Here is a 26,214-nt window from a genome sequence, read left to right as displayed (position 1 = left end):
AATAGGAAATCATATGGAAGCACTTTCCATGATGTTATGAATGGTGTATGCATTGGCTTATAGTGGCAGAAATAGACTAGGAATCTGGTGACCTGGCTAATCGTTCCATGTGATTTGCTAACCGGGTGACTTTGGGCAAACCTTTCAATCTCTCTAAGACCTGTTTCTTCATCACCAAAATGCAGACTCCAGGCCATGGGTTGAGGCGATATCCAAGATCTTGTCCAGCTTTAAAACTGGAGGCTGGATGCCTAAAGACCTCAAACTTAACTTGGACACAGCCGCTTACAAGTACTGGAGCTCTCCGGAACATACCTGCCTGTGCAGAGTCATAGTTTCTCAGTCTTTAAAATGACGATCAAGATTCCTATTCTGTGACTTTCCAAGGTTATTAAGAGAATTTTACTTGGACACACAGATGTGAAAGTACTTTTGATGTGAAAGTACTTTTTAGCTGTAAAATCCTATTAGAAGCAACTTACTTTATTGTGATTTCATGGCAATGTGCCAACAAAATGGTGGGATAAAAGTTAAAAGATGAAAAGTCATTGCACATCATACTGACGGCTTTTAAATTGTGCTTTTAAAATATATTGGTTTTACATTTCACCTTTGAATTTTTTTTTAAATCCCTACCTTACATCTTAAGTTCTTGACTTGAGCTTGGGGAAGGGATTTGTAGCTTTCATGATACTTTTCAAAGGAGTATTTGATATCCCCATTTTTTTTTTAACTCCGTGCTTTTTTGTGGGTGTTTCCTCCTGGAATTCCTGAGGGAAGAGATCTTTTCATGCTTCTTCTGATCATATATCCCTTCCTTTTTGGTTGGATATTAGCTGGTAATACCTAGAGAATCACAAGTGTTGAGTGAATGACTATTTACAGGACTAGCTGGCTGCCTTCTGGAAACCAGTAGTTAATGAGAACCTAATCATGACTGGCTCACTTTTTATAGTTAAACCCAATGAAAAATCAGGAGTATTTCATTTACCAGTTTGGCTTTTGGAAGCCAAACTGTTGGAAGAGTGTTAATTCTGTTATCATTGTCTTGGTCATTTTATCCCTAAAGAATACTCCTAATTTAGACTCTAAATATGAATGACCAAAGGCCGAAGCTCATCGTTATTGGGAAAAGACCTCACATTGGGGTCAGTGGCCCCACAGTCCGTGGTCCAGGTGGCGATGCAAAGGTATGGAGATTCAGCAGTTGGGAATGGAGGTACGGCCTAGAATCAGCAAATAGTGTAAGAGGTGTGGTCTTGCCAGCTGGGACCCGGAGGGGAGAGTTGGGACTAGCTAACATACTAGCAACAGATCCTGCCCTCTCACTATCACCCCACCCTCACCTCCACTCCCCTCCCCATGGTATTAATTTTAACCCTAGAGCTGATCATCTATAAGGAAGCATAATATACACCCAGGAGTCAGGTATTTGCAAGATAAAAAATAAGATCTTAGAATTCACAAGACATGGATTCCATCCGATTTTCAACACTTCCTCTCTGGGAAGCCTGTGGTCCATCTCCTCTCCTTGTCCAGCCATAGTAAAATAGGGACAGCAAGACGTACCTTCCTGAGTTGTCATGAAGATGAGATGAGTGTGTGCAAAGGAAAGTACTTGTCCAACTGTGACACTCACGAGAAAGGAAATGTCAAATGAATACATCAAGTGGAGACCCAAGGGCACCCTCCTAAGAAAAGCTGGAGACCCTTTCCTTTCACCGCTGCTGTGTTCTGATAAGGCATCTTGTCTTCCCGTTAAATGAAAATGGGAAGTGAGTGTGGAGTGGACGAAGCCAGTTGTTTGGGCCTCAGGCCTCCACCTCCGCACGGAGCTCACACTGGCTCACCTTTGCTACCCTGAAGAGAAGGCAAAAGAAGTTAATGATAAAACGTCCGGAAGGCACTTCGGGGCTTTTAGAAACGCTCACCAGGTAATATTACAAACATATGATGTCAGATATACAGAGCTGCCACAGTTATATTATTAATCATTTTATTGTTTTCATTAAGCATAATGTTGCTTTTAAAACTTTGCATAAGAGAAGGCTACCCAGAATCCTCATACTTGGCAGGCAGAAATTAATCTAAACTGTTTTCCAAATTTACCAAGTGCTTGCCTGAATAGACAAGGAGCCTGGGGGTATTTCTTGTGGGAGTGATGAGTTGTGAATCCCAATATGAGATGTGTGTTAAAAAAAAAAAAAAAGGGTCTGTTTAAAGAGGGAAAAGAAGCTTCTGAATATATGGCAAAACAGGTTATTTTTAAACTGAGGAGAATTTTGTGGGGATTTTAAAGATTCTGTGATTTTATTTATTCTGTGATTTATTTTTGTGGGACTTTTTTGCATCTCATCAGTATACCCAGGGCAAGAGGAAATATGCAAGAGAAATAGAAGACTATCTATGCCCTTTGGTAGCCTTCATGCTCGTAAAGGGACAAGACACAGCTAGATAAAATGATGATTTACGCAAGGCAGTATGGTTTTATGGAAACGTTGTGTTGTTTGGAGGCTGGTGCATTTGGGTTCTAGATCCGAATCTACCCTAGAACAGATTAATGAGATGAGGAAGGTACGACACTTAGCACACAGCACGGCCATCATCGGTTCTCACGAAGGCAGTTCTGTTCTCCTTTCCCGTTTCTCCCTTCCATTTTATGTCGTCACAAGGAGACAAGAAGGAATTTTGGAGAATATGGGCTCTGGCAGAACATCTTTCATGGAGGAGGGACTCCCCTTAGACCTTGAGCTGGCTGACTTCTGCTTCCCCTTCCAGGGGCCCTCTCTGCTGTTCTGTGCCTTCCCCCCCTCTCTCCGGAAGGCTAACTGTGTGGACTGCATCCACGGGCTTCCTGGCTCCCTGGCCTCTTCTCAGGGTAGCCAGTGCTGAGTTCCAGCAGTAGGCTGAGGGGTGGAAAGTCTTTATGTTTTGATCCACTTTTTGGCATTCTTCTGGCTGAGTTGCCTCAGGCCTGCTCTATTCTAGATTGAAGGTCACTGATCCTTTCAAGACAGCTTTTTCTACCTTCCCTTCTGGTCTGGTCACCTCTCCCGTCTTTCACCCCTTCATGCCCAGGAGAGGGAACAGTTCTGCTCTTCTGTCCCTGTGCTACTGCACTGTCCTTTGGGGGCTTCCCTTGAACACAGCTTCCTTTGTGTAAATAATCCCTTCGCTAACTCTTCTGGAATAGTCCCGTTTTGAGCCTGATGGGACCTCAAAGTATGGACTGAGTTAGAGTCGGTGAGGTGTGACCTTGGATGACCGAGGTGTGCCCTGGGGCTGACCCACCTGGTGTGGCTGTAGCCCTTGGTTCACGTGAGGAAGAGGAACCAAGCTGTGAGTCTGGGGAGGGGTGCTGGACTGGAGACTGCAGGTCAGGTTAAGTTAACATGCCGGATTTCATATCCTGGCAGAAATAGTTTTAGGTAATTGTTTCCTGATTCATTTTGACAGGCATGTATTGGAAAACTAATAGGTGTAGACGATAGGAAATATCAGAAAATTTTCCCTTCTCCTTCCAAAGAATTAAATGCAAATGAAAATGAGGGAGTGGATGGTGAAAAATATGTAATGAATACCTCCTGTAGTATCAGTCAATTTGCTTACATTAGCTTATTTCTTCTCCTCAGCAACTGTTAGGGGTAAGGTACCAATTTCTCAGCTTTACAGAGATAGCTTTTGGGGCTCAGAAACTTCAAGGGATTTGCCAAGGCTCACACATCTGGGACTTCGTGGAGCCATGATTGAAAGCCCAAGGCCAGTCTGTGAGAGCATGATTCCCATGTTTCTCTGTCTTGGCCAGCTCCCCAGTCTGAATAGCGATGTATTCCAGGGTTCAGATGAGAGGTGTAGGTGAGCACACTTCAGCCTCTCCTAGTGAGGAGAGCTGTGGCGCTGTGCGGCCATGCTCTGCAGTGAGGCAGGGAGAAATCTCTTTGCAGCCTCAAAATCGACACACCGCCTGGCCTCCCAGAGACTGGAATATGATTTCATAACAGGAACGAGCCTGGATATCTCTCAGGACCAGGTTAGCTTGTTTCCGTTGATAGGGCTTGGTTCACTCCCTGCCTTTGGGTACCCTCAGTTACTGCTACTACTGAAAATGATCCCTTTCCCTCTCTTAATTATATATGTGTTTTCTACTCGGTGGCTTCTCTTAATCTGTACTCCTGTTCACTCATGATTTGGCTCAGTCAGTCCCTTTCTGTCTCTTGGCTTGCCCCCATGTGTGTTTTCTTTCCTACTCCCATTAACACTGGACAGAATCTGTACTAATGAGTTCAGATTGTTGAGAGAGAGAGAGAGAGAGTATGTATGTCTTCTCACGTGCCTGGTCTGGATCTAACTCTTTGTGCCAGGCCAAGTGTGCCTGCTCAGTCAGCCAGTGAATTGTCCTTGGGTGAGGAATCAACTCCTGGTGCATTCGGCTAGGATTTGGGTTAGAGAGTGCACATCTGTGGGGCCCATGATGCTATCACAGTCCACCCTCTGGTCCCCAAAGGTTCGCATCCAGTCCAAATGCAGACTATGCACAGGGTGTCTCCAGGGTCTTCTCAGTTCAAAACCTCAAATCTCATCAAAACCTCATCTGTTCAAAAGCCTAAGTTCTTACAGTCTAAATCACCTAACTCATATTCTCATGATTAGGGCATGTGCATATTTGGGCGGGGCATTTTCCCCACCTACCAAGAACACTTACCATCATGTGATAAGCATTTTATGTGGATTATGTCATGTAGTATACTCACTGTGTCAGGCATGTATTCTCAGAGTCGTCTCATTTTGCAGTGAATGCATTCAAACTCGGGGGTTCAGTACTGGGCCCAAATGCAGAGACTAGGGAGTGGATCCTTCTTGGCCCTGAAGACGCTTGTGCTTCCCAAAATTTGCTGCATATTCAGGCCATCTGGGGAGATTTTAAGCCTCCCAGTGAGCAGGTTGCACCTCAGGCCAATTGCATGAGAATCCCAGGATGGGAGACAAGCATCCATAGTCTTTGCAGCTGTTCAGGTGATCCCATTGTGCGGCCAAGTTTGGGAGCCTCTGCTCTATAGCCTCTGTCATCACTACAGGTTGGTGTGCACAGGGAAGGGTGCACGTGGTCAGGGAAGCCTTACCCGTTGGAAGGGAGTTTGAACTGAGATTCAAGGAGTTGACTGGGTTTAACAGTAAGGAGGAAATTGCACAGAGAGGAAACAGCTTTCCATGTCGGTGATTTGCTCAGTATTTGCCAAGTGTGATTGAATTTTTATGTTTCTGTGAGAAGGTTCAAATAAATACATTCACAAATCAAGAAACAAACAAAAAAGAGCTCCTTTGTCAGAACATCCATTCCTATTTATGGCTTCAGGAAAACAGAGCCCCACGGTTATCACTGTTGTGTGTGCTTTTTGTGAGGGAGATAATTGTGGAAATTGGGTTGCTTCCAGTCAAGTGCAGATCCTTTTGTGGAGAAAATTTGAGCCATCCATGTATCCCATTTTACGGTAATTGAGATTGAACTAGCAAATCATTAGTGAAGCAAAGGAAGATGATGGGCCCTTTATTCAAAAGAAGGGTGGTAAAAATGAGGTGTTAGAGAGAGAGAGGAGAATTAAAATCGGATGTCGGGGAAGGGAGAAAGCGTGCCACCCATCTCTCAGCTCTCTGGGCGGGGAGGAGGGGGCACCTGTTGGCAGCCAACGGGCAGGGCTGTCCCAGGAGGAGCCGACCAACAGCCATTTTGATCCTGACTGTCGGCAGATGGCACACAGCTTCTGGGTGAGCCCTGCCCAGGACCACCCTCCAGGCCAGGCAGTTTGGGGACCTGGTGCATACTTCTTCGGCTTGCCACTTACAGATGTTGGCCAGTGTGGCTGTCTTTCCCGCTGTCAACTTTGAAGGTAATGAAATGCAGCTTGTGTAAAGGAGAGTAAACAATGGCAGTGTATATTTCAGGTAAATCAGCAGGTGAAGCTGCCAAATGCAGCATTTGTTTATTTAAGAGCCCCTCAGCTGGGAGGGCCTCATTAAAAACTTGTCTTTTCTTCCTGCAGGACCCCAGGGAATAGCAATAGTTCCATGTTACTCACACACACACACAGTGGAGGGGACGGGGATGATAGTGGAGAGCATTCAGTTTGTGAAGAGCAAAGAAACAGTGTGGTCCCCCTCCCCATTTGGCTGGTGGGGCTAAAGTAAGGAGCAGCATCCTGGCTGAAACGCCCATGATGAAGGCGCCCTGCCCTCGGAAGGGTGTGTTTCTCTGCTCCCCCCACCCCCCATTTAGCACTGGGGCTGCAGTGCACAGAGTAGGTGCTTAGAAGTGTGTGTTGAGTTGATTTATAGAAACTGATTTAATGTCTGTGTGCTGAAGATGTTTGCTTCTTTACTTCTTTTTCTGAAGATTCATTTGCTTACAACATATTTGGGAAGGAAACGTGAAGGGCATAAGCTTTTAAACGTACCAGCTCCATTGATGCAGGCTTTCCCAGCTTGCTTTCCTGCCTCGAGGGTCACTGGCCTCCACTCCTGGCATGATTCCAGGGCTAGCATCATCTTGAAAACACCTGAACTGTGTCAGTCACCACCTCCACCCCAGCTAAACCCCTGGGGGCCCCCTGTCACCTGCCAGTCATTACCACCCATCGGTGAATAATTTTTGAAGCCTGCACCCTGTACCAGTGTATAAATTCTTACATATCGGTTTATATGCAAGTACATACAATCTGCATATTTAAGTAATAGACTGTTTCCCCCATTTTAGATAGAAATAGTTATGAGTAGACATTGCACAGTTTTCTTTTTTCACTCCCGTGGATTTTCTGGAGCACTCTCTGGGCTGCATATTCCCTGGTTTGAACACTATGGGGTCTACCGGATACCCATTTTACAGATGAAGAAATTGAGGCTCAGAATAGTCAAGTCGCTTAAGTGCCTAGGGTTATATAGACAGTTAGTGGTAGAGTCAGGCGGGATTCTACCCCAGCCCCTGGGACAGCTGACTGCTTTAGGTTCTTTTTACCTACTGATAACCTTTGTGTAGAATCAGAGGTGGGAGTTTTAGAAGGTTGGGTAGACATGGGGCCCCAAGTATTAAAAACACTAATGGAATCATTTTAGGTTTATACATTTGGTTTTTTTCTGACACTCTTAAGAGTTTATTGTAATGAATTTTCATGCTGCAATAAATACTTAATGAAACTGTGTGATCCATTAGTTAAATGAAATGTTTGTAAGTATGCTTTGTTGCTGTCAAATAAATTCCTTTAATATTGATGAAACCTGGTTCTGGCATTTGTTAGCTTTGAATTTGATTAAAGAAACACATTTTGTGCCTCCTGTTATCCCCCTGCTGAAGGTTGACCAACACCTGAATAACAGTGTTTGCCTTCTGAAACATAGCACTTTATTTTCCCAAAAGAGCTTTTGCTTAGCTTTCATGTATTCCCATTCACCTAATTCTTTAAGTGATATCCAGCATCATCCCATTTTACAGATGAGTAAACTGATAAACCATTTACATTGTTTTTCTTTAATTGCAGATTTTCTTTTAATGCTTATTTTTGAGAGAGTGTGAGCGAATAAGCACAAGTCGGGGAGGAGCAGAGAGAGAGGGAGACACAGAATCTGAAGCAGGCTCCAGGCTCTACACTGTTAGTACAGAGCCTGATGATGTGGGGCTCAAACCCACGAACTGTGAGATCATGACTTGAGCTGAAGTTGGGTGCTTAACCGACTGAGTGACCCAGGCGCCTTTTTAATTCCAGGTTTTACCTTAGAAAGTCAAACCACCAGATAGCTGTATAGCAAAATCCCACTTATTTTTCTCTTCAGTTAAAAAAAAAAAAAGAAAGAAAAAGAAAGCATGCTTTATTCATAGAGAATTTAAAATGACTTGAGTCACATTGTTTTCACCCTCTTTAAAACTGTTGCTACTAAATTATGCTTTAGTATTGTGTTCTCAGTGTAAATTAAAAGTTTACATTGAAAATTCCCTGTTAGAGTTTTTGTAGAGACAGTGCTGATGCTAATGTCCGTGACACCACGCAGTGTTGCTTTTATGAAAGCTTATGGGTCTTTTTCATTCTCTAGTTCTGGTTAGGAGTGGGGGAGGGGGGCAGGCTTTATTTGAGCATCAACCTTGTGAAACGTATAACTGATCACATTTCCTTCTTTGCTTTGGCCTCTAGGAATCTTGTAGGCACCATGATAGCCTCTCTCCTACAACTATACGGCTTTTTTTTTTTTTTTTTTTTGGTGCCCTATCCTTGTTTCCACCTTCGCCTTTATTTCCAATTATTTGTTTCCTGTCACTCCAGTTTTCCTCATTTATTCACTTGTATTCTGTTAGAATGACTTCCTATAATGCTTTCTGCAAGTTGAGGTTCCTTTCCTATTTTTTCACAATGAAGAGTAAACATAATCACCAGACAACATAATGAAGACATAAAGAGATGTCCCCCACCTCTGATTTTTCTCCCCTCTCTTAACACACACCATTAGGGCAATACAGCCTCTGGTGGGTCAACAGTCGGGCTGTCTATCCATGAACTTTGTGGCCTTCAGAGTTTCAAGCCAGAGTATTATTTTTCTTGAACTCTGTGGTCAGAACAGGTGGTAGCTGTGTGTGCTGTGGGGATGGGAGTCTTTTCCAGTAGTGACAGAGGTGGTCTCCTTGAGTAGGCTTCTGTTGAATCTCCTAGAGGACTTGTACTTCTGATGCCTCCCGCAGCTTCAAATAAATACTGCCTTTGGCTTCCAGCAAAACCTCACTCTTTCCTATTTTATTGGCTCTGAAAAGAACAAATGTGCAGAATGAGCAGACTTTAGGCATTTTCCAAATGGGCTAGATCAGATCAGGGAGCCCTTGACATGTTTGAAAAATAGAAAAAGGTTTGACAGGCTAAGTCTATAGCCTCACGGATGGAGAGGGAGAGGATTCGGGAAGGGCTAGCTTCGGCTGCATAATGAAGGAGTTTGCAGTGACCTGGGGGGCAGGTAGATGAAAAGTCTTGGTGGCCACATATGGCATAGAGGCATAGTATAGAGAGGATGCCCAGAGCTCAGGAAGAAAAAGAGCCACTCAAAACAACTGCATTCCAGAGGCTTCCGCCAAGTCAGGCAGATACGGGGTAAAGTTGGAATCTGTAATAAGAACTGACAGCCATAAACTAATTTTAACCTCAGTTAGCCTTGGGAATTGGAAAGCATGCCATCTAGGGAGCTGGAGTGCGTTTGAACTTAAAAGAGAGGCCAGAACTGGCTTTGTTGCACACCTTTATGGGCCAGGGTCTGAGCTGGTTTTTTAGAATTTTTTTAAATTAGGAATAATCTCAAAATGACAGGAAAAGGTATAAAAAATACATAAAAACTGTCCTATACCCTTTGCTTAGATTCACTTACTGCTAATATTTTATCCCATTGGTTTTATTATTTGTGTATTCTCTATGTGTATGGATACACACATACACACACATATGCTCATATGTACATACATACATGTATGTGATTTTTTTCCTGAATCATTTGAAGGCAAGGTACACATATCTTAGCCCTTTTTCCTAAGAATTCAGATACTCCCTTACATATCCATAGTAAAATTATCAAATTGAATAAATATAACATTGATACACTATTTTTACTTAATATGTCATTTATATTCAAACGTGTCTGTTGATCTAGTAATCCCTTTTGTAATATTTCTTTTCGCTCTAGTACAGGATCCTATGCAGGTGTTACATTTAGTTGTTGTATCTGTTTAGTTTCTTTTAAAATATTTCCCGGGGCGCCTGGGTGGCTCAGTTGGTTAAGCGTCCGACTTTTGGCTCAGGTCATGATCTCACGGTTTGTGCGTTTGAGCCCCGCATCGGGCTCTCTGTTGACAGCTCAGAGCCTGGAGCAAGCTTTGGACTCTGTCTCCCTTCTCTCTGTCCCTCCCCACATGTGCTCTGTTTCTCTGTCTCTCAAAATAAATAAATGTAAAAAAATAAAATAAAATAAAATATTTCCCCAGCTTCTCTTTGTCTTTTATTACTATATTTTTGAAGGATACAGTCTCCTCCCCCCTTCATTTTTAAATACATGATCTGATTGGATTCCTGGCCAGAATACGACATGGTAGTGATGTATTCTAGTGAGGGCATTACATGATCTCCATCTGCCCCTGTTTGTTAATGTTAATGTTAATAACCTAATTGAGGTGTTGTTCAATTTCTCATTGTATCATCAGTCACACAAGTATAAGCAGTAGGTGGGAAGATGCTTGAAGACGTGCAAATGTTTTCTCATCAAAAGTTTCCCTGGATTTAGCATTTATGGATGATTCTTGCCTAACTAAGATTTATTCTGATGGTTGCAAAATGTTCATTTTATGCTCCACACTCCCTCTGTATATCCCAGGCAGTACCTGTTCTTCTGTAAGCAAGACAGCCTTTCCTTCTTCCTTTTATCTGTTTTCACTATGGATTCATGGAGTGTTTTTTTTTTTTTTTCCAGTGGTGTATTATTTATTACCATCCTTAAATTACATTGGTGTTAAAATTATTCCAGATTAGGCCGATGATCGCACCTCCAAGATGGCTTCTGTATCCTCGTGACATAAACCCATTGTTTGTGTTTTTCTTGAGCCCTTCCTTACTTGATAGAATAACAAGATATTTCAGGCTCATCTTACACCTGTCCTGCCCTAGCTCTGCCATCACCCATTTCTCTAAGAATCCCTGGGTCTTTTTAGTGGAGAATGGTAGTAAAAAACCAACATCTAGGTATTACGTACCACATTGTCACTTGGGTCTCTTTGCTTCTAGGCCCATTCAGTGGATAGAGCTAGGAGATATATTTATATAAATGCATGTATGCGTACATACATATACAGATGCATGTATATTTTATAAATCATGAGTTTGCTGGAAATCACCAATTTCCAGTCTATCCCTACAGTATTCTTTCCTGGCTTCCCCCTTTCCATAATTTAATGGCTTCTCTTTTATAGCGAGAACTTGGCTCCCAAGAACATCTAAGCCTTTCTCCCTTTGTCCAATCCTGTAATACATCTAAAATAGTTTTGCAATTGCTTGGCCCAGAACACTAACAACAACAACAACAAAAAGGCTACTTTGGGGTTTTTTTTTGAAGCTCCTCCTGCTACACTCCTGCCCAAGACTGAATGTAAACCGTCAGATTCTGTGTTCATAAATTATTTGGATTAGTTCTTCCTCTCACCCCTTCAGCGACTGTGTTTGTGATGTTCATGTGAGATACAGTTGGATTAATTTGTCTCAATCCACTTCCAGTTGTAGCCTTCCCCCTACTTCTCACGCCTGTTCATTTATTTTTTCAGGTATGTAGAACGATAGCTTCCAAATGGGGAGATTATGCAGAAAGCTGTACTCTGAGAGGTATCACCCTCTGCCATAACTTTCTACCCAGTCACCTCGTCACCACCCGATTTCCCCACGTAACAAAACAATGTCGCTGTGCTCTGCCTTGTTGGTCCTGTGTTTCTTTATGTGAAGACAAGCAGATTTATGTCTCTTTTCCTGACTGCCCAGATCTTCCCACCTACTGCCCTGACTGCTCATTGATCTTCCACATGTTACATACTTGGTGATGGTCTTTCCATTTTACTGATGAGGAAACAGTCTCCTCATCTGTCCCAATGGAAACTTTTGCACCTTGTTAATAAGTGGCCTGTTTTGGGTGCTTTATAGTTTGGATAAAGCTGATTAAAATGCCCAGGTCACAAAATCACTGTGCAGGTAGTGGCAGGCAGCTTTTAATCCCCGCGATTGCTGCCACATGAACCTAGAGACCTGCCTTCTGGGAAGGCTCTCTTCATCTGTGTTTTAATTACGGGATATCCTTTTTTTTTTTTTTTTATCTTTGTTTTTAATGTTTATTTATTTATTTTGAGAGAGAGAGGGTGCAAGCAGGGGATGGGCAGAGAGCAAGAATCCCAAGCACTCTCCCCAGTGTCAGCATAGAACCCGACTCGGGGCTTGATCTCACACACTGTGAGATCGTGACCTGAGCTGAGATCAAAAGTCAGACGCCTAACTGACTGAGCCACCCAGGCGCCCCTGGGTTATCCTTATAGACTGAAATTTGCAGGGTTCTTAGCATATCACAAAGGCTTCCATCTGGTTGTGGGACCTGGCTTGGAGGTTATTTTGTTTTGGTCTTGTTTGATTTGGGGGAAATTCACATAAAATAAAATTAAACATTTTAACATGTACAATTCAGTGGTATTTATTACATTTATGGTGTTGTGCAGCCACCACCTCTATCTTGTTCCAAAACCTTCTTATCACCCCCAAAGGAGACCCTGTACCCACGAAGCATGTGCTTCTCTTTCCCTGCTTCCCTCAGTGCTTGGCAAGTACAGATCCGCTTTCCATCTCTGGATGTATCTATTTTGCATAGTTCATATAAATGGAATCAAACAATGTGAACTTTTGTGTTTTCTTTTACTTGGCATGATATTTTCAAGGTTCATCTGTGTTGTAGTATGTATCAGTACCTCATTCCTTTAAATGGCTGAACTAGTACTCCTTTGTATGGATATTCCACATTTTGTTACATCCTCTCACCGGCTGATGGGCATCTAGGAGTATTCTGAATGAAGGGAGAAAAAGAGTAGTTTATACCCTGCCCTGTGCTGTGCCCCTTAATAGCCATGTGACCATGGACAAGCTACTAAACTGGCTTCTGCTTTTCTTTATTTGTTAAATGAAAATTAATAATAATATCTAACTCTTGGGGCACCTGGGTAGCTCAGGTAAGTGTCGACTTTGGCTCAGGGCACAATCTCACGGTTTGTGAGTTCGAGCCCTGCATCAGGCTCTGTGCTGACAGCTCAGAGCCTGGAGGCTGCTTCGGATTCTGTGTCTGTCTGTCTGTCTGTCTGTCTGTCTCTCTCTCTCTCTCTCTCTGTCCTTCCCCTACTCTCTCTCTCTCTAAAAAATAAATAAAACATTAAAACTTCAAAAAATAATATCTAACTCTTCAAGTGGTTGAAAGATTCAGTAAAGGAAGTTCATAGCATAGTACTGGCAAATAGTGGGCCCTCATAAACGTTAGCTATTCTGCTGTAGGATCATATGAGCTGGGTGGGTGGGGGGAGAGAAAGCACAAATTTGTGTTATGGTAGGTGTTTTACTGTGTTGCCTTTGTGCTTGATTGTGTATGTTTTGTGTTTTTTTGTTTTTTAAAGGCCTTTCTGTTTTCTCTGCTTCGTGGTTTGGTGTTTTCGTGCCTCCCCAAACTGCAACCCACCCCACCCCCCCCACCCCCACCAATGAACATGGAATTTTACATTTAGAAGCAGTTCACTAGACGGAACGTCTGTAGTGGAATGTTACATAATTCACATTTAGATTTGAAGAGCTCATTATAAAAAACCTGACACACTTCAGGAATATTAAATTACTGCAGATTGTGTGGAGCAAAGAAACATTATTGAAGCATTTCAAAATTCTAGGCGAGCCTGAATTTAACTGATAGGGTCCCTCCGCTTTTACTGGGGGAAAATGATTTGAGTTGTCACGTGGTTTCTGGCCCTGGGGGACTTTAATCTCCTTAATTACAAAGAAATGAATTTCCTAAATAATTTGGAGTTACTTCACAGCATATTCCAAACCTCTGGCTTTTGGAAAATTAAAGGGGATGCCAGAGTCTGGGCCATGGTATGGGCTCTCCGTGCTGCAGCTTCCGTATTTAAGTTTTTATTTGAAATGATGTTGGTTTCCTTTCATTATTGATAACGGGATGTACTTCAGAAATCCACAAGTAATGCTTTATAACACTTGAACACAGTCACAGTTTTGTCGAACAAGCGGTGCTGGAAGTACCCACAGAATAGGGAGAGGTGCTATATTGTGCTTTTTATACAAAGTTGAAGGGGAAAGAATGGCCCAGTTCCTAACCAGTTTTATATACAGACTTTTAAGAGTGGTTGGAATTGTGTAAAATCTATATATTTCAGCTCCTTTTATTATTTATGTGTTCGATACCTACTGGGTGCAAAGCAAGCACGATGGACGTATCTCTTGGAATTGTGTAAATTCTATATATTTCAGCTCCTTTTATTATTTATGTGTTCGATACCTACTGGGTGCAAAGCAAGCACGATGCACGTATCTCTTGGAATTGTGTAAATTCTATATATTTCAGCTCCTTTTATTATTTATGTGTTCGATACCTACTGGGTGCAAAGCAAGCACGATGGACGTATCTCTTGGAATTGTGTAAATTCTATATATTTCAGCTCCTTTTATTATTTATGTGTTCGATACCTACCGTGTGCAAAACAAGCACGACGGACAAGAGATAGATTCTATCTCTCCCTGCAGTGTCTTTACAGAGCAGACTTAACCTGCCTTAGTTTCTTATTCTATCAAGGGAGGATAATAGTATGGACTTGTAGTCACATACCCCCATATGACCTTGAGCAGTTAACCCAGGAAATTATTAGTGCCTCACATTTACTATATGTTTTCCAGGAGATGTGGCAGACCCTCTTCCAAACATGTGATGTGTGTGTTCACACTTAATTTCCGCAGCCACTCCATGAAGTTGACACTGTTACCCCCATTGTACACATATAGAAACTGAGGCCAAGAAGGGTTGGTAACTTCCTCAATATGACCTTGATTGTAAGTGGCTGAAACTATGCAGCTTGCCAAAAAGCAGATCATAATATAAGTAGGGAGAGATTCTATGTAATCGAGAGATTGGAAAACCTTTCTGCCTAAGATACTTCTTTGAACTGAACCTTGAGGGGTCAATAGAATGTCAAGGCAGACTCGAGAAGAAAGAGTCCCTAGAAAAGTAACAGCATAAGGAAAAATTGGGAAGATGTGAAAGTACGTTGCCTCCCTACTAGACTTATGTCTCCTTTTGTCAGTTAGGCTGTTGATTTCAAGTCTCCTTGACTTCGCACAGCTGGTCCTTTTGCCTGAAACTACCATTCATTTATTTTTTATACATGTATTTATTGAGTGCCCCTTGGTCCTTCCTCTTGTTATCCACTTGATATAAGAATTATTCTTCAAGACAGCACAGTATAGGGCTCCTCCTCTGAGAGGTCTCATTGACTCTTCCAAGAAAAGGTGAATGCTTGCCCCTTTGTTCTCCAGTACACCTGGTATTTGTTTTAGTTCTGGTTGTATGTATTACAGTCCCTTACGTGACTAACATCTCTGCTCCTCTGAGTATCTTTGAGGACAGAAATAATCTGTACTCTTAGCCAGTGTGGTTGCACAGTTGATGTCTTGTGACGCGAATGAGCCAGCATTTGCACTTGGCCCATGGTACGTTCTTAGTAGATATTATTGCAGTGAAATGATAAGTATTATTAATAAAATGAATTATGTCCATGAGTGATGAAGGTGTGTGGCTCTGTCAGCTCCCTTGGAGCATTGTCTTTTGTTGGGAGAGAGGTAAGAAAGGGCGTGAGGGCTAGTGGTGTGGTCCACATAGATGGCACAAAGGTAGCAGGAAAGGTTCTCATTTTCTGTGTATGATTTTATGGACCCCATTCTAGGAAGACAGTTTTCCATTTTCCTTGGTTGTGGCTTTGTATCCTGTACCTCAGACTCCTTTCAGTCAGGGCCAATGTTTTTTTTTTGTTTGTTTTTTTAAGTAGATAGGTTGTTAACAAATAAACAAACCAAGTGTCTTTGGATAAGGTGGGAATTTCCCCATTATCGAGCCTTACTCTAATTTTACTTATTTCATTGTTGTTTTTTTTTTTTTTTCATCCAGGTATAATTAACACACAGTGTTCTATTAGCTTCAGGTGCACAATATAATGATTCAATCTCTATGCATTACTCAGTGCTCATCACGAGAAGTGTGTTCTTAATCCTCTTTACTGATTTTACCCATCCCCATCCCCCTCCCCTCTGGCAACCCCGAGTTTATTCTCTGTATATAAAAGTGTATTTGTCTCTCCTTCGTTTATTTTGTTGAATCCCAGATATCAGTGAAATCGTATGGTATTTGTATTTCTCTGACTTACTTCACATAGCATAATCATTTCTTGCAATTTGTAACAACATGGATGAATCTAGAGGACATAAACCGTACCATATTTTATGTGACTTTTATATTAGATCTTCTAGTTAAGCCATCTTCAGTTGTCATGACTAAGAGGTTCATTTTACTACTCTTTTTGAACGGAAACTGGCATTCAGGTCAGCCTTTCTGGATTCAAGCATTCTAGCTAAGTGGGATGAGCTAAGGATTGGCTGCACGGTTTAAAGATCCATTTCTAGTAGCTTTATCTTAATTTTCTTTAAAAATGGATAACTAGTGAAATGTTTATTTTCAACTGAACTCTCACATATAACTATCCGATAGATAGTCACCGGGAAAGACTGTTGACTTGACACAGGAAATACATTCATTCAATTTAAATGAAATCAAATGAGATAATGTATGTGAAGCAGTAGCTAGGGGCATAGTGTATAGTAAGTGCATAGTAAATACTAGCTGTAATTGAAGTGGTTGTATTATCATTATTATCATTATTATCTCTTCCCAGCACAGTGTCGGGACTTAATAGTACCTAGTAGTGTGCAATGCATATTTATTAAAGAAAGAATGAAGGGACTGTGTGGCTGCCTGATTCTTTTCTTTTTCTCCTCACATTAAATGCTTGTCTGCTCTTATAGCCCAGGAAAAAGCTGACATAAAAATTGGCTTGCTGGAAAGTTTCTCGGCCCCATTTGTCACCTTACCCTTGGAGCCCAATTGTATGTCAACTCCATGTCCCCTCTGATGCCTGGCAGTGAGGGACAGACCACAGGTCACTTCCCTATGATCTGCTTTAGCTGCCAAGGCTCTGATCAAGCTTGGCTGATGGATGGGTGCCCTGTTGTTGGAAATGTCTCCCCGGGGTTGCTCAGGAAATGTGCCTTTGCTGTATTTTCTGGGTGGCATCTAGTGCTTGAAAGCAAGAAACATGGAAAACAAGAAGTTGGGTTTTGTCCTTCTTGAAAATCCAGTTTTAAAAGATCTATTTTGAGTTAGGTATCTAGTTTGAGAGACAGTTTTTCAGATAGACCTCTCATTCCCTTCGCTCCATACCCCGCCAAAGACTTGATGAAATTGTGTGCGCAGTTTGCACAGGGAGACCACGATTTTCCTGTTTTTGTATATCTGACTGTTCATTTCCCCTCTTCCCACTAATTTTTGTTTAACCTCAAAAGGGTGATGAATCTGAACGTCCTCTTCCTTGATTTGTAGCACGCGGAAGGAGTGAATGAAATGTGCAGCTCGGGGCATTGTTTCTGAAGGGAGGAGTCGTTCTCTTGGAGAGGAATCCTCCATGAGCCTGGCCGAGGCCCGGGATCTGTGTGAAGTGGACTAAGGATTTAGTAGGATGTCAACTGAGACAGAACTTCAAGTAGCTGTGAAAACCAGCGCCAAGAAAGACTCCAGAAAGAAAGGTAGGGTTGATTTGTTCCTTTCTAACTGGCTGTTGATCTGTGCAGTGCCTTGTCTCTGGAATGATGTACAGTACTGTATTCATGATGGCATATGGTTTTTAATGGTTGCCAACTTAATTTGCTGTTTTCCGTACTTGTAGTATAATATTTAATGGCTTTCCCCTGTTGCTTGGGTAAAGTCCCAAAATTATGTTCGTAACATATAAAGACCTTTTTGATATCCCTTCTCTCCATCCTTCCAGCAACATCTCTGCCTAGTGCCCTGCCCCCTATCCAACCGTGTTTACCCTCCAAGCATTGTGTCTACTGTAGTTCACTGTTGCAAAGTTCTCAAATTCTAGCAGCACCAGAATCACCTGGGAGGCTCGTTAAAACACAGATTGCTCGGGGCGCCTGGGTGGCGCAGTCGGTTAAGCGTCCAACTTCAGCCAGGTCACGATCTCGCGGTCCGGGAGTTCGAGCCCCGCGTCGGGCTCTGGGCTGATGGCTCAGAGCCTGGAGCCTGTTTCCGATTCTGTGTCTCCCTCTCTCTCTGCCCCTCCCCCGTTCATGCTCTGTCTCTCTCTGTCCCAAAAATAAATAAACGTTGAAAAAAAAAATTAAAAAAAAAAAAAAAAACACCACAGATTGCTCAGTCTCATCCCCAGAGCTTTTGGTTCAATAGGTTTAAGGTAGGGCCCAAGCCTTTATATATAACAAGTTCCCCAACAGCAATTGATGCTGTTGCTTTAGAGACCAGACTTGGAGAACCACTGGATGATTAATCCAGCCTGAAATACTTACGTTGCTGCCCAATTTTTCCTAGACTGGTTCCCTCTTATTCTTCAGGTTAGTACTTACCTTACTCCCCACATGGGGTTGGTTTATTTTGTTTTTCCTGCAATAACAGTTTGTTAGTATCTCACTTTATTAAAAATGCCCTGTGTTTTTTTCAGTTGTACTATATATTCCTTCAGAACTGGGCCTCTCATTCACCCTTTAACTCCAACACTTAGAAAGTGCTTGACCCAGAGGAGTCACATACATATCTTTTAATGAGGACTGGCACGCACAGGTTGATCATAAAGTAATTCTATCACTTTTCAGGTTTTCCCGGGAATTTGGCCCTATGGCTTTATGACCATGCCTTTCAGTGTGTTTGTCTCCTGGTTTAAATTAGGTGTAAGCAACTTCATGCTGTGTGTGTGTGTGTGTGTGTGTGTGTGTGTGTGTGTGTGTGTGTGTGTACACATGTGTGCATGCCTGTTCCCTGTGGTTTCAGCTCTTTCTCTCCCCCATTTTCTGAGCTGCATGGAAGAGGATTAATAGAGTTCTCTTTCAGGTGTTGAAATCTGTCAATACGGACTTGCCAACCGGGATGCACTTAGTTGCTTTGTATAGGCAGTGATTTGTTTTGAGACACTGCTGTGCCGGCCCGGTCATGTTTTGGGATGACACGTGTCTGACACTCTGTAGGAAGCACAGGACATAAATGTAATACATGTGCAGCTCCTGGACAGCCAAAACCTCAGGAAGGATTGTAAATTTTGCTTTGGATGTTTACTTGAAACACAGATATTTTGGAAGTAGTCTATTTTATTTTCTAAAACTTAATGTAAACCTTTATGCATCATGGGCTGAGAATAATAGGAGGAAAGCAAGTGGGTGAGAAAACAGGTCTTGGGAGAACTGCTACACGGGAAGGGGGTGGGGGGAATATTGCAGACCATGATACGTACTAGAATTCAAATGCTTTTTCAGTGAAAACTGATACTTATATTTTTGCTTCAGATTTAACCTTTCCACGAAACTTGTGCTCTTGAATGCTTAATATATTAAGAATTGTATCTTACTGCATATCTTTTCATTCTTAATCTTAACATGCAAAACGAGGGGCATCCTAAAGAAAGGATTCAGGTTTCCAGAACATTGGCTCAGTTGAAGATTTGGAATGGGAGCATGAAGGTGACCTTTTTAGAACCTCCTCATCTTAATGTCTTACATGGTTCTAAAATCAGCATGATACATATGCAAGGAGTATCTGCTAGTGAGTGGCCAATACCATGGAGTCTGGGCAGGCTGACTTGGATTCAAATTCTAGCTGTGCCACTTCCTAACTGTATGACCTTAGAATGTTACTTAACCTCTTTGAGCCTCCGTTTTCTCTCCTATAATAAAGATAGAATATTACAGACTTCACAGGCTTACTATGAAGAATGGTTGAAATAAGGTGAATTAAATACTTAGTATAGTACTTGGTGTATTACAGGATCAAAAAATCACCTTTACTTTTTTTTTCCTCTTCCTTTTCTCTTGTTCCTTCCCTTTCCCCTTTATCCTTCTCTCCTTACTTCTTCTTGCCCCCTTTCTTCCCTGTCATCTTTCTCCATTTCCCTTTTCTCTATTTCTCATCTCCCATTTCTACTCTCTCCCCCTCATTTTCCTCTTCTTCATATTCATCCTCTTCATTATCTATATTATATTGTTGTCTCCTATCCCATTCTAGAACAAGGGGATCTTAAAAAGTACATAGCTGATTTGTCCTGAAGTAAGATTTTACAATTGTTTGTAGTTATGTAACAGTGGTGAACAATATGCATTCTTGATATACTTATTTGAGTCAAGGCACCATGAAAGCACGTACATACATTTAAAAAAGAGAGAGAATGTGTCTGTAACAGGATTAATTTATTTTGTCTTCTTCAGTTTCCACTGTCGAACACTAAGTATTCCATTAAGCAAATGTTGCTGACTGGATCAAAATAAGTAGAACTTGAAAAGGAAATATTAACAGTTTATTTATTGATCTTGAATCTTGATTATAATACTGTTTACTAAACTTTTTAACTAATTCTTCCAACTCCTCTTTGATTTTCCATGGAAGCAACATACAGCCTTTTAAGTAGGTTTCTGTCTTCCTCTCTAACCCTTAAGTAATTATTCTTTTTCTTGTCTTATTGCATTGGCTGGGTCAGTCATTCCAGTATTTAGTGATCGTAGGTATCCTTAACTTGATCTTCAATTAATATAAATGCTTTAAAGTTTCATGTAAGTGTGATATTTAAATTCTTACTAGAGATTTTTTTTATTTTCATTCATGTATCGTTGTCTAGGAAGTATTTTTTTATAAATCCTGAATTTGCAGGTTGAATTTTATCATATGCCTTTTCTAAATTTATTTAAATGATTTACATATTTTTCCTCATAATTTATATTGTGGTAGATTTTACTGTTGCATTTTTCTAATCTTCATTTTTTGAGGTAAATACTATTCGTTCATGATGTATTATTTTCTGTATATGGATTTGATTTGTTGATATTTAACTTAGGACTTTGATATCTCTATTCATCAGCATGATTGGCATATAACTTTCTTTTCTTGAACAATCTTTGTGCCTGGTATTTTAAAGTTTATAATTTCATACAATGAGTTTTGTTGCTAAGGAAACTGAGTAATATTTAAGCCTCTTTCTGGAAAAATGTATGTTTTTCTTTTTTTTTTTTTAGTAATTTCATTTGACTTTTTAAAAGCTGCATATGCTTATTACTGAAAATTAAAAGAAACAAAGTAAGCATGAATATTACCATTAATCAAAAATAACTGCTGTTCTCATTCTAAATTAATTCCTTCTGGACTGCCTTTTCAGGATATGTGTTTGAGATCATACTGTTCATACAATTTCGTATCCTGCTTTCTTATTTCACATTATTTTTTTGTGTGTTATTTGACATTACTCAGATTATTACATGATATTACAGGCTAGAAGAGTTTTCCCCCTTTGGCAAGATTTAGATGGTTCCTGGGGCAGATATTTTATTTCCTAAAAAAGAATACCTGACCATGTGGGTTATCTATCATGAGGGAGAGTGGCATAAAGAAAGTTAAGAGGCCCTTTAGAATTTCTCACAAACCTACCACCCTGGTTCTTTAACCCAGGCTGTTGAAATGAAGTCAGATAGTTTCCAATACAAGTCACAAAGGGGCACATTTCACCATAAAATGCATTTCTGCACAGGCCATGTATGAGATGTAACTGGAGTATTCACAATTCAAATAAGGGAAAGCTTGAAAGTAGTAAGAAATGAAGTTGTTTTCTTCATTTCATTTTTATTGGATTGTGTCGCTACACATACAGCTTGTCAAACGGTGCCTGTTCCAGGAGTGGAATTTGATGAAGGACGAGAATGTATATTTTCAGGTTCGTTACCTGCCATCAAAGGGGAGAACGGTTGACACACTTCTTGTTATGGGTAAACCCAGCATTAGGCCACCCAGGAGAAGACTGTGGTAAAGTTATATGTCCTAGGATGAGCACATGAAGATGTTTCTGGGGGCATTGCCTAGAGTTTTTCAGTGGGCGCTGTCTGGTAGCTTAGTGTGGTAGGAAGAGCACTAACTTTGGAGCCTGACCTGGTTTTAAATTCTGACTCTTTTCCTTCTCTACTGTGTAACCAGAGATCCATTATTTAGCCTCTTTGAACCCTGTTTTTAAGAGTGTGTGTGTGTGTGTGTGTGTGTGTGTGTGTGTGTGTGTGTGTGTAATACATGTCATCTGAAGGGGGAGGGAGATATCATGGGTTAAGGTCCAGCTAGGGATCTGCAACATAGCAGCTGCCTGGTCAGTGTTAGCTTTTCTGCCCTCTTCCTTCTGAGGTCACAGTTCAGCACTGTCTTCTGATCCTCTAGAAACATGTGGAAATAAACTTATTCACTTTCCTTATGTTTATATGAGAGTTAAATCCAAGGACCATTAGTTAACAAAACAACAACAACAAAATGCTACCTTATTTCCTCCTTGAAAGATTTGGCCACAGCAATCAAAGCCCTGAGGAGTCTAGAAGTTGGTTGTCCTATGGCAGATACCTTAGCTTTGGAGCCACATCAAGCTGAGTTTGAACCATGGCTGTGTGCCTAAGTGTGAACTCTCAGGAAGTTTCTTAGAAAATTCTGGTTAAGGAATGGTTTCAGTGATGCCATACTCAGGGTCTAATCCCTCAACTACGCAGTTACCTCCAGAAAATATCTTGTTAACCCTGGCTTACCAATTAGGAGCTTATAAAGTGCTATCATATCCATCATCTGATTGGATCCTTAGGACTTAATTTTTTTTGTAATGTTTCATTTATTTTTGAGAGAGAGAGAAACACAGGGTATGAGCGGGGGAGGGGCAGAGAGAGACAGAGACACAGAATCTGAAGCAGGTTCTAGGCTCTGAGCTGTCAGCACAGAGCCTGATGCGGGGCTTGAACTCACAGACTGCGAGATTATGACCTGAGCCAAAGTCAGACGCTCAACCGACTGAGCCACCCAGGCGCCCCGAGGACTTAATTTTTTAAAAAATTCTCTTGATCAAGCCTGTGGTGCAGAGCTGCTGTTTCATCGCCTCTGCCTGCTGCTCTTGTCCTGTGGCAAAGCTGCCCGCAGTCTGTCAGGACACTGGGCCTGGGCTTGCACCTCAGGCCTGCTGCTCTAGGTCCTTCCACTGCCTCAGGGCACTTCCACTTTTCCAGCTTCTGTTTCTTCAGGCACCAAACGGATGTGAAATTATATATGCTCGACCAAGTCTGAAACCTAGACGAAGCAGTAATTAATTAATTAGGGTTTTTGTCCACAAGTATTTATCCAGCTCCAGCTGTGAACCCTGCCTGTGCTGTGTTCTGTGAGGAGAGAGAAATATCTGGAAAGTAGACTGACTGCAGCTGGTTCCTGTAGTCAAAGAACTTCTACCTCAAGAAGGTCCTTCTGGTTTTTAGAGGTCTCATCCTTCCTTAAAAAGATATATTTTTCCCTACTTGGCTACTTGTATTCATTCTCAGCCTACAACTATTCATAAAATGTATGTTCTGTTTTTACCCCGAATTTCTATTTGTTATTTAAAATATTGTGTGCTCGGGGCACCTGGGTGTCTCAGTCGGTTGAGCTTCGGCTCAGGTCATGATCTCACAGTTTGTGAGTTTGAGCCCCGCGTTGGGCTCTGTGCTGACAGCTCAGAGCCTGGACCGTGCTTCAGATTCTATGTCTCCCTCTCTCTCTGCCCCTTCCCTGCTCATACTCTGTCTCTCAAAAATGAATAAACGTTAAAAAAATTTTAGAAAAAAGTAAAATACTGTGTGTTCATCATAATTAAGAAAATTCTTACTAAACTCTTTTCATGCCTTTCCTTACCAAAAGCAAGTGAATTTTCATCTTAATAAACACAAAGGCCACAATATTCTAGAAGTCTCTATACACTGAAACATGAGAAAGTTCTCTAGAAATAAAAGAACATGAAAGGTTTTTAGGAGTTAGCATTTGGGGGCTAGTCGGAACCTCTTGCTCACAGATGAGCTCTCATCAGAAGGAGTTGCTGACTTTCACTTGGTTGCTCAGGAGCAGAGTCAGGGCTGGAACCCAGGAACGGGTCCCCGGGCTGGTGTTCCTCCAGCTCCTCAGATTGCAGACAACTTACCTTCTTAGGACTAACTTCTTGGTATGTTTGTTCCCTCTTCTTTATACTGAAGACTCCTGGAAGAGGTCATGCTTTAGAATTAGATGATAGTAAGTTTGATTTTAAGATTTCACACAGTTTCGACTTGTGTATCTCAGGCTAGCTACTTTACCTTTCTTTCTTTCTTTTTTTAATGTTCATTTATTTTTGAGAGAGAGAAAGAGCTAGCAGGGGAGGGGCAGAGAGAAAGACCTAGAATCTGAAGCAGGCTCCAGGCTTCACACTATTAGCACAGAGCCTGATGCCGGGCTTGAACCCGTGGACCAGGAGATCATGACCTGAGCTGAAGTCGGATGCTTAATTGACTGAGCCACCCAGGTGCTTCTAGCTATTTATCTTTCTGAGCCTCAACTTCTTCTATAAAATGGGGATAATGATGCCTATCTTGAAGTGTTGCAATGAGGATTACACAAGTGAATGATTTGCAGCCCCTGCCTGCCACAATTCTCTGTGCATAGACTGAGGAACAGGAAACTTTCCCTTTCCTCCCAGCCCCCCCAGTTCTGCCGCCAGCCCCAAGAGGCAGCACTTCTCCTAGTGCTCTAGAACATAAAGAAAAGTAGAAGGTGCCCTCTTCTCCAGAGGCTCGTGGGGGAATCCCTGAGAAAAAGGAATTGGACCATCTTCAAATGAATGCTGGCTTCAATAATAACAGAGAAGTCAACAGGAAATACAAAGGAGAATGGAGCATGTTGTTAAGCCACAAACATTTATTAATAGATATCATTTATTGTGTGCTTCCTGCGTGCTAGCCATTGTAGATAAATTGCCCCTAATGAACCCAAATCTTACATCACCCCGTGGAACACGTGAGAAAATAATGTTCAGGGAAGCCAGGAGACTTGCCCTAAGTCAGGTGGTTTGTCTGCATAAGCTAGAAAGTACTAGGGCTGTTGGATATTAATATCTGTGAGGTCTTCCCTGAAAGCGTGCTTTGGGTTTGCCCTGTGCCCTGTGCCCTGTGCCCTGTGTGTATGGGTTGCAACGGGTCACCAAAGCATTTCTGAGGGCTGAGGAATCTGAAAAAATGACAGGGGCTACACTCTTTTTTTGGTTGAGGAAGGCATGGAAACAGATTAGCCACATCATGTAACTTTGCGGCACCATTCTGTGTTGGCAGAATGTTTTGGATCTTGGTGAGCTAATTGTTCTCTACTGACCCTGTGATTTGCGGGCTTTGGAAATTCAAAATCAAGGATTTAATTAAAAGATGATGTCAATTTCTCTGAGGCTGATCCATAAAGCTCTTGGGCTGAGGTGTTGGGAGGGAGGGTGGGAGGGAGTACCGTTTTGGGTCAAGAAGTCCAGTTCTTTGTGTAAGACTGGCTGTCAGGTTGTATGATGTGTGGTGGGGAAAGACTTCTGTATTCTCTTTGAGCACATGGCCTTGGATTTATTACAGGACACATCACTCATTGTGGTCATTCCCTGAAGACAAACTCATTTCAGGTTTCATTGGTGACTTAGTGCAGGGACTCATTTTAACTGGTTCCCTTCTAAGAAGTCAGGCTTTTTTCAAACCCTTCTTCGTACCTCCTTCCTCCTTGAATGTATTGTGTAACCCCAGCAGCACAGAGTACCCCAGTACCACAGGGGACAGCACGCCACACAAGCCCACTGCTGTTTGCTCCCTGTCTCCTGCTGTGTCACTCTGCCTCCTCCCACCCTGAGCCACACTGAGCCTTAGATCCCAGGACTCTCTTCTGTGACGTCTGTGTCTCCTGCTCCTTCTACCAGGGTCATCCTTCTCACCCTGTCTCTTCACTTGGCCAGCTCCTAGTCATCCTTCAAAACCCAGCAACCGTCATTGAGCCATCATCCTTGACGTTTTGAGCTTCAAAACAGCGTTCTGAATTAGTCACTGCCATCAGCCCCTGTAACCTCCTGAATGCCTCCCAAAGCCATTCATTCTGTCTCTCCTTGCTGCCCCTCTCCCAAGTGCAGTGCAGGCTACTTCTCTCCGCCATCTAGATTGTTCTCACACCCTCCTAAGTGGTATTTAGGTTTTCAGTATTTTCCACCTCTGCTGTTAATGGATACCACTCACTAATGTGAAGATGAGATCAGGTCTCACCTCTGCTTCAGACCCCTCAGTGAGCAGCTCTGAGTGCCCTCAGGGTAGAGCCCCTACTCCCCCGCTCCTTGGAGCATAAAAGAGGCCTTGCCTGGTCTGACCCTTCCTTATCTTTCTGGTCACATCTCTCAGTGCTCTTCCATAATGGTAGTCCATTCGGTGGTGTGACTGAATTAATTTCAGTTCCCTGATCATACCATGTGATTTTTTTTTTTTTTTTACATTTGGAATTTGGCAA

General features: G+C 42.0%; 1 protein-coding gene across 18 annotated transcripts in view; it reads left to right on the top strand.

Annotated features, from left to right (window-relative positions):
* The window catches only part of DAB1 (DAB adaptor protein 1), a 1,146,801-nt gene that overhangs the window by 845,594 nt on the left and 274,993 nt on the right, over positions 1-26,214 (top strand). For all 18 annotated transcript variants that reach the window (XM_086717103.1, XM_086717107.1, XM_086717108.1 and 15 more), the window contains one exon: positions 17,233-17,435. In XM_086717103.1, the coding sequence (XP_086573229.1) occupies positions 17,369-17,435 (67 nt within the window). In that variant the 5' untranslated portion in view covers positions 17,233-17,368. The remainder of the gene's footprint in view (positions 1-17,232; positions 17,436-26,214) is intronic.

The sequence above is a fragment of the Puma concolor genome, chromosome C1 (assembly GCF_028749965.1).
Source record: "Puma concolor isolate L17-30 chromosome C1, mPumCon1.1.hap2, whole genome shotgun sequence".
NCBI classification, from domain to species: Eukaryota; Metazoa; Chordata; class Mammalia; order Carnivora; family Felidae; genus Puma; species Puma concolor.
The sequence above is the reverse complement of the archived record's forward strand: the minus strand, read 5'-3'. Positions and strand labels throughout refer to the sequence as shown.